General features: G+C 38.8%; 1 protein-coding gene across 1 annotated transcript in view; it reads right to left on the reverse strand.

The window, feature by feature from the left end:
* Positions 1–4,189: 4,189 nt before the first annotated feature.
* Positions 4,190–13,303, reverse strand: part of LOC108644427 (sodium channel protein type 5 subunit alpha-like) — a 32,280-nt gene continuing 23,166 nt past the window's right edge. The window contains 7 exon segments of the mRNA XM_029957803.1: positions 4,190–5,579; positions 6,920–7,184; positions 8,018–8,118; positions 10,620–10,761; positions 11,538–11,591; positions 12,519–12,773; positions 12,881–12,978. Of these exon segments, the coding sequence (XP_029813663.1) occupies positions 4,438–5,579; positions 6,920–7,184; positions 8,018–8,118; positions 10,620–10,761; positions 11,538–11,591; positions 12,519–12,773; positions 12,881–12,978 (2,057 nt within the window). The 3' untranslated portion in view covers positions 4,190–4,437.

Raw genomic sequence — 13,303 nt, forward strand, 5'->3', positions numbered from 1 at the left:
CCAAGTTTCTTTATTTGCTCCCCTAAATTATTAAAGAAATTTCTTGGGAACAAGTCCCTGGCTGTGTGAACAAGCTGAGTCAGATGCACCTGCATTCAGTTAATTAGAATCAAAAAGGAGTATTTCGGCCTTAACTGTGTTTTGGTAAAGAGAGTGCTGTGTTCCCAAAGCGGAAAACGGCTCAAGAGTCTGCATGAGAGCATGCATGGTTTATGCCGTGATTGAAAACAGTCATAGAATGATAGCATATGAAATCAAGACATCAGATCACCAAAGTTTTGGGAATTCTAGTTATAATGGCAACAGTTGAATGGCAACACCAAGTGCTGTTTACCTGAAGAGATTAATAAAAAAGGAATGCAGAGAGAGCTCTGCAGAGAATCCTGAAAACTGAATTATGGTGTGTGCAGCCTCATTTCTTTATTTCCCATACGTGGCTTATTCTCTTGACGCTGTCTCCAGGTATTAAAGAACCATAGCCAAACCAGGGAGTTGGCAGCTCCCGGGGCTTGGAGTCTTACAATACCCTAATCATTTCTCCTTTTTCCTGCTTCTCCTTCCCCTTTTGCTTTGAGAGTCCTCCATCTGGGTCTCACCTGAAGTCCCCACAGGGCACAACAACAAGCCGAGGGCTGCTGAAATCAGCAGGGTACACCTTCCCGTGCTCCCATTGTCCCGCTCTGCAGGGTCAGAGGTCAAGCATTTTGGACGAGCCTCCAGATGTGAGAAACACTCACTTATTGATGAAATTGAGAGACGACATTGAAGCAAAACTATTTATTGATAAGAACAAGTCAGCTGAGTCAGGTGCATGTCTAGGGAAGCACACCTCTCCTCAGAATGGACTACCTTTTATACCCTTCCCCAGGTGGTGAGATCCCTGTCACTTTTCCCATTGCCTGTCTATTCAGGAACTTATATCCCTTCCCAGCTGCGTACCTGACTTGAACTGTCCCTTAACTTCCCCCCTTTTGTCTTTGCTTCCTTTTTTTGGGCAGGTTTTCAGTATCACCTTTCCTATTGGCCCTGGCAACTCTTTGCACTCAAGCTATAAACAGGAGCTAACTTCCCTCCCATTCTCTCTCATGTCCATGAGGTTTCATGGCTGAACCAAAACCTTATTTCATTTCTCACAGAACCTTCCACTAAAGGTTATTTCTTTTCAAATAACTTAACTACATACGGGCTCTCTTTGAGTCCTGAAGAAACACTGAAGAGTGCAAACATTGCAAGGTGAGCAGTAACTGAGGGACTCCAGAGAGCAAAAGGACAGTTTTCACAATCCCTTTAAAAGTCTCTTATATGACTTTTCCCATCTTTTCTTCTTTTCCAATGCGCAAGAACAAAGCATCCTTACCTCTTGTCTAAGAAACATTTCCTTTTACAGTGATATAAAGATAGAAAGCCCAAGGACACAGGAGAATTTTTTTCCTCCCCCAGTCATTAAAGTCTATCAAAAGCCAGAACAGTCAGTGAACAAGCACCTACTGAGAACTGTGGCTAACTTGAAAGCCCAGGACAGAAAAAAAGAGAGTTTTGAGACTTTTTTTCTAACTTTTTTACAATCAATTTAATGCCTCTGTACAGAAGTGTGTAAGTTTGACACCTCTTTCACCAAAGACTGGCCACATTTTAAACTACACTAAATGCTGCCATCTAATGGTACCTGATCACTGAACAAAAGCTGTCGGCTCAGTCCAGCTCTCAAAGATCAAAATAAAGAGTTTCACCTCACAAGCATCACTCTGCATGAAACAACACAAGCCAGAAAGCAGCAGGTCTCAAGCAGAGCCGCCAAATATCTCTGCATCCCTCTGCCCAGTGTGGCAGCTCCTGAGTGCAAATTCCTGAATTATCCAAAGAGGTCTGCAAACCTTCTTCATCAACCTTTTTTTTCTGGACTGCAGTTGGTTCTGGAAGTAATCACAGAATCATTAAGGTTGAAAAAGATGTAAGGGGGTACTTTTGAATTAGATGATCTATGGAGCATAGAGGTGTGAGAAAGAAATCATATTAGGATGTGAAACCAGCTAGAATATTGTACCATGTAACTTTATGGCACAAGTTAACTGTAAGGTCCGTTGTGCTTTTTAGCAAGTCAACTTGATATCCCCTATTATCAGAGCTGAGTTCCTCCTTGGCTTTGCTACATACTGCAAGATGGATACAAATACCCTTGAAACACAATGGTAGAGGTCATACAAAGCGGTGAGAAAGATAATGGTGAGAGGAAGATTATGTGGGCAGGGGTCATTCGCCCCTTACCCTACAGCAGGGCATGGGCAGACTGTTGCCATTAGGTAACGAATAGGCGGTGTTTGGCTGCCACTCAGGCATCACCTTATGCTGAGTACTGGCCCTACGTGGTGTAATGTAGAGCTGATAAAAATGGTGTGTCAGGACTGCTGGGGTGAGCGATACTCATCCTTCCATGGAGACAGTGTTGCTCTGCGGGGACGCTCTCTGAGCATGGGCACCGACCAGCTGCTGCAGATCCTGGTAGCCCTGGCCTGTCTGTGTAGGTAAGAACGGTTTATTGATAGGAAGCAACTAGGAAAGCAAATGTTTTAATATCCCTTTTATGTTCCTTTTAATTCCCCTCTGTTTAGTTAATATTGTAATAAAAGATGTTCATAATGTTTTCCCTTTAATACCCCTTTTTTTACTAATTAATATTGTATTAAAAGTTGTCAGTAGTGTTGTTTTAATATCCTTTTTTGGTATTCCTTTAGTTCCCTTTTTACTAGTTACTACTGTATTAAAAGCTATTCATAGTATTGTTTTAATACCAACCGATAAAATAGTTATTTTGTATTCTTTTTTAGCTTTTGATTCTCTTTGCTAGTTTTTTTTTTTTTTGTTATTATTCTCACTGCAATAAAAGATATTTTGCAGTGTTTGAATGTCTGTAGTACTTGTCTTTATTCCGGGCATGTATCCTAATGGACTGTTACAAAAGACCTCCAAGATCATCAAGTTCAACCTTTAATCAAACAGCACCATGCCCACTAAGCCACAGTACTAAGTGCCACATCCACTTGTTTTTGGAACATTTCCAGGGACGGTGATTCCACCAGTTCCCTGGGCAGCTGAAGCTCAATCATAACAAAGCCCCTTCAAACCATACTGTATTGGAACTCTTAAACTCTTAGCTTTCCTGTGCCTTTATTTGTCCTGAAATTATTTTAGATTTAACAATATTTAATAGTATTTAACACAGGAAATGACAGTAAAAATTGAGTAATTACCTTATTGTTCCTGCTCTTCCTGGCCTCAAAATGATAAATCTTTTCTGGTTCCCTGCAAAAAGTGAAACATTTTCATTTCTTGTGCTAATAGGTAGCTACTTTTGGAAAATTATATTACCCCTCCAAGAACAGATTATGTCCTGTAACAAATGAAATTGAAGATAATCCTTACAAAACAGACAAAAACATGTTAAGCATCTGAACTCTTTATTGAAGAATCTAAACCAGTCATATTTCATTAGTGGTCCTGAATCCACCATGACACTTCATCTGAATAACCTAAACTGCAAAAGAATCACTAAAATACTATTACACATTGTTCATGTATATTTTTTCAGAATCAATCAAATAAACGCTTCCTCTAGCTTTTATCAAATGCTGTCTCATAAGATATACCATGAACTCCTTTTCAGAATACTAAGTAATGCTTTCTATGACATTTGAGTGATGATTAAATTTTATGTACAATGATTTTCAAGATTTTCTGGGAGCAATACCCCTTGTATAACATCCTTTGATTTTGGTAACTATGATTATGACAATTTTCATACACCGAATGATACAAAGAACAAATTATACAGAACTTTCAAGCACAGGTAACTAAGGATGATCTCTTAAATCCATTTAGGTGCACATATAAAGACACCTCCAAAATTCTTAAGCATAAACAAATCCACCCAAACATGCTGGGAGGAGGATGGTCTCAAAACCATCAGAGTCAGAGGCTGATTATACTCGAGTGTCCTGAATCAGCTCTATTACAGAAGTGCAGTAATTATTTCATTTTAATACAATAAAACCTAGTTGGAAATATTGGTTATCTCTAAAGAGATTTACATTATTCTAGAGCTTTGGGTGTTTATAAATATGTGCTTACAACTGATCTTTTAAGAATTTCTTCCATAAATACACGAACTAGGACAAAACTGGCAGGTGAAAAAATTAACCCACCTAATTCAGTAGCAGAGAAAAAAGTTCTATGGTTTGATTTTTCTCCAATATTTATGACATAGTTGTTCAGATCTTAATCATTTTAAGGAGAATTTGCAAATGTGAACAATCACAATGCTTGAAGGCTGCCATCATTATTCTAAATATAGACTATTATGCTCTGGGATTCACATATTGTCTCCATCTGAAAATCTGTGACTTTGCTTTAAATGTCAAAAATGCTGCAGCCTGGATAATCTTATGTGTCCAGCTCATTTGTGTCAGCAACAGCATCAAAAAGTCAAGGGAGAGATGTGGAAGAAACAGGCCTTGATTTATGTATCTTCCTGCCACTACTTTCATTAAGCATTGATACAATAAGCCTTTGCTTCTCCTGCATTTCTTCTCCAAAGACAGCACTGGTCTGTCTGTGATGGCATAAGAAAGATGTATTTTTGAAAGAACGTTGTATCAAATACCTCCTGAAGGCCCTTTGGATAATAACTGCTGATACCTCCTCTTGTTTTCTCTTAAATGTAGAAGAAATTGGTCTGTGAGATCTTTTAGATGGATTGGCAGCCACAAATTTTTCTTCAATCAGTAATTTAAGTGTATCAAAATCTCCACATTCTCCCAAGACTCGTTTACTGAAAGCGAGCAAGATATCCAAGCAGTGGATCTTATCTCCACTCACTAGAGGGAGGTCCATGGATATGAGCTGGATGTTATTGGGCTTTGGAATGCGCAAGGGTTCTGCCAGAGCATCTGCAAAGTCTGAAAGAGCAGAATAGTCAATAAACTGTGTTGCCAGAGGATCAAATTTTCCCCAGGTCTCATAAAACATATCAAAGTCATCCTCACAAAGAGGATCTGTGCTTTCTTCGGTGGCAACATTGAAGTTCTCTAAAATGACAGCTATGTACATATTTACAACAATGAGAAATGATATAATGACATAGCTTACAAAATAAAAAATACCAAATGGTCTATTTTTGCAAGTAGTTTTATCTGTCTCTGTTAAATTTAAGTTGGGAGCACATGTAACAGATTCATTTAACAAAGGGGCCAGAAGACTATCCCAGCCAGCTGATGTTGTAATTTGGAAGAGACAGAGAATGCTACCAGAAAAGGTTTGAAAGTTGAAAATGTTATCAATCCCACCTTCCCAGGGAAGACAGGCAAAGTTTGCCATGCCCACAACGGCATAAATGAACATAATTAGGAAAAGCAAAAGGCCAATGTTGACCAGTGCAGGAAGAGACATCAGTAATGCAAAGAGAAGGGTTTGAATTCCTCTTGCTTTTCGAACCAATCTCAGGATTCGGCCAATTCGCACCAAACGAATAGTTCTCAAAAGAGTAGGAGAGATGAATTTTTGAAAGGCTTCAGAAACTCCAATACCTTTGAAGGAAGAGAAAAACCAAAGTGTTGTCAAGGCATATTAGTCAAAGTTATTTCTGCTTTGTTATATTCTGTGCTTTAGGTGTCAGAAGTAACACTGACCATATTACACCACTTTCCACACAAACATCATCAATACTACACTTGCCTACAGAACAGCTTAGGAAAGGAAAGACAAATCGTAATACCTTTCAATATTAAAAAGATATCAAGATTATGCATAGTTTGGAAACTCCATCCTCCCAGATTTCTCTGATTCAGGGTGGTGAAGTTACATATTCATTGCTCAAGTACTTAAAAATGCTTTTAGCTCCATTCAGCACCTGTGCTGGAAGCTGTGGGGATTGCCTCCTAGCTGCTGTCTGCTGCTTCTTTACAGGTCTGATCACATGCTAAATGTGAGGCTTTGACTAATGCTTGGTACTTGAAGGAGAGCAGAGAAGACCAAGAAGATTTTAAAGAAACACTGTCTTTTAGCATTTATCCCCCATTACACCCCGTTCTTTGACCCTACTAACAGAGTAAGGGTACAGCAGCAATGCAAATGGTTGCAAACAGAGGACTTAAGGAGTCATCATTTTCCTGGGTTGCACGGGACAGCAAAGGGTTACTGTGCTTAGGCACGAAACAGAGATCTCAGAGCAGTTTTTCTTTCCTGTCCTTTATTCTGTGATATAACCTGAGCCTGAGCGGGAAGCACAGACCAAATAAACTGTACAAGAAACTAGAGCTATCTATAACCCTTTGTAGAGGAAATGATCAGCATCTAGTCTTATTTGAAAAGCCAAAAAAGCCACATCAGTTTTAATGAGATTTTTCACAGTCACAAGTATTGGCCCAGATTTAGAATGGTGCTGAGCAATTACATTTTCCTGAGCTTTCTAAATCAGCAATCAGGATCTGCCTTCTTTAAAGTAGGTCCTGGAAAAATTAAATACATCTTTCTCATTTTTCTAGCAAATGTATTTTTAACATGAATTTACTTTTACTGTGAAAACAACAGTTACCATGATAACACATAAATTGAAAGCATAAAGACAGTTAGATAACAGGTTAATTACAGTAATTTAGAGAAGATGTTAATTAATTAAATTTCTGCTCTGTTAATTACTCAATAAAACATACTTTAAGAAAAGTAAAAATTGAAAACATCATTTACCTTTTAGTACATATAAGGGAAAACAAAATACATCCTTTTAGAAGGAATGACTTTGCATACAGTTTGAAAAAGTACAGTGGATCTGGATTTGTTTATCAAATATATCTCAGTGGTTACTTCATACTGAAATTTGGCTCAATATTGGTAAGACACATTACCTGATTTAGTGATTGGTACTTACTAACTATTGAAAGGACCACAACAATAAAATCAAATAAGTTCCAGCCGCTTTTGAAGTAATGCTGTCTTAAGGCCAGCACTTTTATGACACATTCCGCTGTAAATACAGCCACAAAAAAATAGTTGATTTTATTCAGAAGTTTCTTGGTGCCTTCCTGGTTATTTTCTGCCATCATAACAATCATATTTAGGCAGATAAAAATGACAATGATGATGTCAAATGCTTTGTGCATTACGATATCAAACAGCAATCCCAGGAACGCATTCTGTGGAGAGAACAAGAAATGCTTGATGCTACTTCTAGGACTCAGCCTGCATTCAAATATTAATCAGTAATTTGTGCTTAGAAAAAGAATTTAAAGTCATATAAATTTAAGAATTAGCTACTAAATCATTTTTAGGGGATTTCTTTAGATCTTCAATGAAAACTCGCAGTACTTGGCTAAGTATATTCAGGCATCAAGCAAGAACATTGGCATACATATACCTATTTTTTTATATATATATATATGTATTTATATACATCAGGAAAACATCCAGAGTACATTGTACATTGTATTGCTCTTTTAATAGAAATCCTTACTGAAGCAGATATTTTACTATAAGTAACTCTAATTAAAATGTCGTAAGCGAGAAAAACTCTCAATAGTTACTATGAAAAGCCAGGCCTGGAAATAAATTTAAGGAACTAAAAGAAATAAAGCATAAGATTATCTAAAAGCAAATAACTGCCATGGGGGCATGTACTATTCTCTATTCATTCTCACCTGCAATAATCCAATCTTGTGGCAGAAGCAACATCATGCAACTTAAGTAACCAAGGTCATGGTAGGAATATCAAACACTTAATATGAACCTTTATAAACAGGTTATACATTTGGATAGGTCATAAATAGGATATAAATTTTCCTAATTAATGACCACAAACAAAGGCTCTTTTAGATGGAATTAAGCAAAAGAGTAAAATGTAAATACTACATTGAATAAAGAAGATGATGGGCTCTAAGGCAAAGTTTATTTCCCTGTGCCTGGGCTACTGAGTTCAAATATGGTCACCATCGTTGTATCTTCTGCCATGTTCTACTTAAGATGGTCTCACCGATGGTCTTGGGATGGGTTTTTGAGGTTTCTTGGATCCAAGTTTTTTTAGGGCATTATAGTACTTTTTCTGTTCCTCAGTCAAAAATAGATCTTTTCCACCTAAGTAAAGGGAAAGAATATTGTTGTTTAGCTGAAGTTTATGCAGTTCCCTAAATACCAGCAACTTTCTGTAAAAAAGAGTAAGTTACAGTTGTCCTGAGTGGGACCTAAGACAGCACAGAGACAAAATGTGTCTTCACCATTTCTCCTTTTCCCCTTGATCTTTGAAAAGATGTACTGAAAAGAGCTGATCTGGGTCTGATCATGACAGTCTAGTCTAGGCAGTGTTCCCAAGTCAGTTCCCTCAAGTGTGAGAGCCTTTCTGAAGTTTTACAAATCTATTTCCTACTTTAAAAATTACATATGATTCATCAAGAAGGGAAATACTTTCTATTTTTGGGGAAGGTAGAAACCGAAGAGTATTGCTGGACTAGCAGGTAAATGGAGGATGATGGGACCCAGTTCTACAGGGTGTTCCTAACAACGAATTTCTTATTCCCATTTACACTCCCTGTATTACTTATCCCCATCTACACCCTCTGTAGTACTTAGCAATTCCTTTGAACCCAGGATTCAGAAGTCACTCATCAATCATAAATGTGGCAAGGAAAACCTCCTTTCTTTATTGGACATGGTGGGGGGAATATAATTTTCAAAGATGAGGAAAAGGCTGAGGTATTTAACATCTTCTTTACCTCAGTTTTCAACAGTAAAACAGGTTGTCCCGAGGACAGCTGGCTTTTGGAGCTTGTAGACAGAGATAAGAAGCTGAATAGCCCCCTGTAATCCAGGAGAAAACAGTTTGTGACCTGCTGAGCCACTTGGATCCTCACAAGTCTGTGGAGTCAGATGGGATCCATTCTAGGGGGATAAGGGAGCTGGTGAAAGAGCTCACCAAACCGCTCTCCATCATTTACCAACAGTCCTGTCTCACTGGGGAGATCCCAGATGATTGGAAATTGGTGAATGTCACGCCCATCCACAGAAAGGGCTGGAAGGAGGACCCGGGAAACTCCAGGCCATCAGCCTGACCTCAGTGCCTGGCAGGGTTATGGAGCAGATCATCGTAAGTGCAATCACACAGCACCTACAGGATGGACAAGGGATCAGACCCAGCCAGCACGGGTTTAGGAGGGGCAGGTCCTGTCTGACCAACCTGATCTCTTTTTATGATCAAGTGACTCGCCTGGTGGATGAGGGGAAGGCTTCGGATGTGCCTGTCTGGACTTCAGCAAAGTCTTTGACACCATCTCCCATAACATTCTCCTGAAAAAGCTGCAGCCCACGGCTTGGACAGGGGCAGTCTGTGCTGGGTTAGGAACTGGCTGGAGGGCCAGGCCCAGAGAATGGTGGTGAACGGTGCTGCATCCAGTTGGCAGCCGGTCACTAGTGGTATCCCCAGGGATCAGTGTTGGGCCCAGTTCTGTTTAATATATTTATTGCTGATTTAGATGAGGGGATTGAGTCCACCATCAGCAAATTTGCAGATGACACTAAGCTGAGAGCAAGTGTCGATCAGCTGGAAGGCAGGAGGGCTCTGCAGAGAGACCTGGATAAGCTGGATCCATGGGCTGATTCCAACGGGATGAGGTTCAACAAGGCCAAGTGCCGGGTCCTGCACCTTGGTCAGAACAAACCCCTCCAGTACTACAGGCTGGGGACAGAGTGGCTGGAGAGCAGTCAGGTAGAGAGGGACCTGGGAGTTTGGATTGATAAGAAGCTGAACAGGAGCCAGAGTGTGCCCAGGTGGCCAAGAAGGCCAATGGTATCCTGACCTGTATCAGAAACAGTGTGGCCAACAGGACCAGGGAAGTGATTCTTCCCCTGGACTCAGCACTGGTGAGGCCACATCTCGAGTGCTGTGTCCAGTTCTGGGTCCTCAGCTCAGGAAGGACATGGAGGGGCTGGAGCAGGTCCAGAGAAGAGCAACAAGGCTGGTGAAGGGACTGGAGCACAAGTGCTGTGAGGAGAGGCTGAGGGAGCTGGGGCTGTTGAGCCTGGAGAAGAGGAGGCTCAGGGGAGACCTCATCACTCTCTACAACTCTCTGACAGGAGGGGGGAGCCAGGTGGGGGTTGGTCTCTTCTCCCAGGCAACTCTCAGCAAGACAAGAGGGCATGGTCTTAAGCTGTGCCAGGAGAGGTTTAGGTTGGATACTAGGAAGAAATTCTTTACAGAGAGGGTAATCAGGCATTGAAATGGGCTGGCCAGGGAAGTGGTGGATTCCCAGTCGTGGTGGTTTTTAAGATGAGACTGGATGTGGCATCAGTGCCATGGTCTGGTAACCACAGAGGTGTAGGATCAAGGGTTGGACTTGATAATCTCAGAGGTCTTTTCCAACCCATCTGATTCTATGATTCTATGATTCTACTCTATGATACGGGTAAATTGCTAAAAGCAATTGAGGAAAAGAGGACTCTTGTTTCCAAAACGTGGTTTAAAATGTTATTAGTTTAAATTTATCCAGTTAAACAGTTATTTCAAAATGTTAGACATCTAAATGTCAAACCAGCATTCATTTAAATTGGAATTAGAGGAGATCCTGAGTTAGCTCAAGTAGTACTTATCTTTTTCCTTTGTTGGTTAAAATTGTTGATAACCACTCCAATAAAAAGGTTCAGCATGAAGAAAGATCCAAAAATAATGAAAACCACAAAGTATATGTACATGTGTAAGCTTGCTTCAAACTTTGGCTGTTCATTGATCTGTTAAAAAAAAGTCAAACCAGAAAAATAATATTGGTAAAAAGGAGATAATCACAGCTTTACCATTTCCAATTTATAATAACAGATCTTGTCATTGTCATGATGGATAAACTATTTCCACGCATTTACATCTTTACCTGCATGTACAGGTAGAACCACTCTCTTGTTCTATCTTGCTACTGATTGTAAAGATAGTGACAAACAGGGCTATAGAGCCAAATCCAGCTTCAACAAATTTTTAAGTAATAAAGAACCAGTTCCAATCAGAATGGGTCCTGTGAATGCCCTGATTAAAAACAACAGCTCAGACTAAACTTAATGTCCTGGTAAGAGAGTGAGGAACAGCACATGCAAAGGGGGAAGAAATAGTGAGGATGTCAAACATAGGGAAGAAAAACTCCTGAAATAACTGCTCTAGTTGCATGCTGTTTCAATGCTCCTGTACATGTTTAAAAAGGAAGAAAATTTGCACAGTCCCTCCAAGAGCTTCTGTATTCTGTTCCCAAAAGAGACTTGCACAAAGCTTGCAACCTCTCCTCCTCTGCATTCCTGACATAGCAGGCTTCTGTGTGGTGTCACTCTACTTTGACCAGTTTCTTTTGTCTAAGTTCCAGATTTTTGGTACTCCAAGGATTATTGTTTCACTGTGTAGTTTGATGCCTTCAACCACTTGTATTTTTGACTTGATATTGCAAACAAAGATGAAAAGTAATTACATGGACGGAAAAGGGAAGACGAAAAGGGAAAAGAACTAAATTGTCATTTTAGTGACATACCTCACGTGAATCCACTGCTGCATACATAATATCCATCCAGCCTTTAAAAGTTGCCTGAAAAAAATGCATTATTAAATTTGTTATAGCTAAGAAAAAGATTAGGTATAGCTAATATAAATGTGTTGATAGTTGTGGAAAATGAGCAGTATGCTATAAAAAAATATGTATCACTTGCAAAGATCTGCTGGGAAGTATGATTCACTGGAGTTTAGTAAAGAGAAAAAAAATCCTTCTTGAAAACTAAACAAAAACAAACAAACAAACAAAAATATTTCCCGAAAACAAAAAAAAATCATGATGCATGTGAAAAGTGTCTTAATGTTAATTCTTGTTAAATTAATTTTTTTGTAAAAAAAATAAAATGGTAAAATTTTCAGCTTAACTTGCAAATATAATGTAAAAGGATAAAAACAATTTCTAAGAAAACAGCACACAATTCCTTCCTGCAATTTTTAGCAACTCTGCAGAATCATAGAATACTTTGGAGGATCCAGGGCATAGAACTTCAGCTAAAAAAGATACAGGAATAACAAACGATTTGAAAAATGCCTTTCTCTCCTTTGTTGTCATGTTAGGGAGCTCAATAAATTAGTATTCCAATCCTTCATGACTTCTACAGCAAAAGAAAATATAAATAAACTGTGCCCTGATTTTCTTTCTCATCTACTCTGAACTAGAGAAAATGAAAATATTTTTAATTCAGTAACCTGCAGACTATTTCAGGTTTAGAGTGTTAATCAAAATTAAAACAAAATTGAAAAGCCGTGAAACAGAGTTCTTGATTTTATGAGTTCTTAAGCATATACTCAGGTGTTACTTAGGAGGAACTGAGCAGGTCACCAATAAGGAAATATATATGGAAGCTAAAAAATATCCCCAATTTCACTGGGATAAACAGAAGCATAGAGGTGTCCCATAGTTGGGCTGCTCAACCCATTTCCTTGAAGAAAACAAAACTGAGAATGTTTTTATAGAACTCACCACTTGGAGCAGAGCCAAGTATCCCATCCCAACATTATCAAAGTTTACAAGAGAATTTGTCCAATTTCCACCACAGGATATACAATTACTTTTGGTATTAATGGCACGGATATCTCCTTCCTGGAGTATGCACTTTGAAAATCTTTTCCCAAACAATTTTACTCCTAAAATGTTAAATAGGAGCCAAACGACAACACAGACGAGCAAAACATTGAAGATTGAGGGGATAGCTCCAAGGAGTGCATTGACAACAACCTGAACAAAACGAATGAAAATAATAGTGAATTTTATGTTGTCATTTTCAAAAACATCTTCAAATGCAGCCATTACAAAAAATTCACACCGACCCCCAATATCTTTACCTTTATCCCTTCAAATCTTGACAAAGCTCGTAGAGGCCTCAGTGCTCTAAGAGTCCTGAGAGATTTCAGGCCACTTCCAGAGGAACAAGGTGATACAACTTTGGGGTCAGGATTTAGTGCCCAGGAAACAATTGACAGCTGTGTTCATAGAATTGCAACCGGGATTATTAAACGGTAAACAAAATTTCCCTTGTTTGTGTTAGCAAACAGTTAGTATCTGAGCATTACAAGATCTTTGACCAGTAAGTCAAATTAAGAAAATACACATTCAAAGTTATTGTAATATAATTTTACTTCATTCTTTTCTAATATATGAAAAAAATTACGTTTCCTTCATTCTGATTTAAAATGCATTTTTTTCCTGTATGGGTTTTTGTTTTTTTTCAAAACCAGTTCACATAATTTTTTTGACTGCTAATATAA

This window comes from Manacus vitellinus, unplaced genomic scaffold (assembly GCF_001715985.3).
Source record: "Manacus vitellinus isolate BGI_N305 unplaced genomic scaffold, ASM171598v3 scaffold_12_pilon, whole genome shotgun sequence".
Lineage (NCBI taxonomy): Eukaryota > Metazoa > Chordata > Aves > Passeriformes > Pipridae > Manacus > Manacus vitellinus.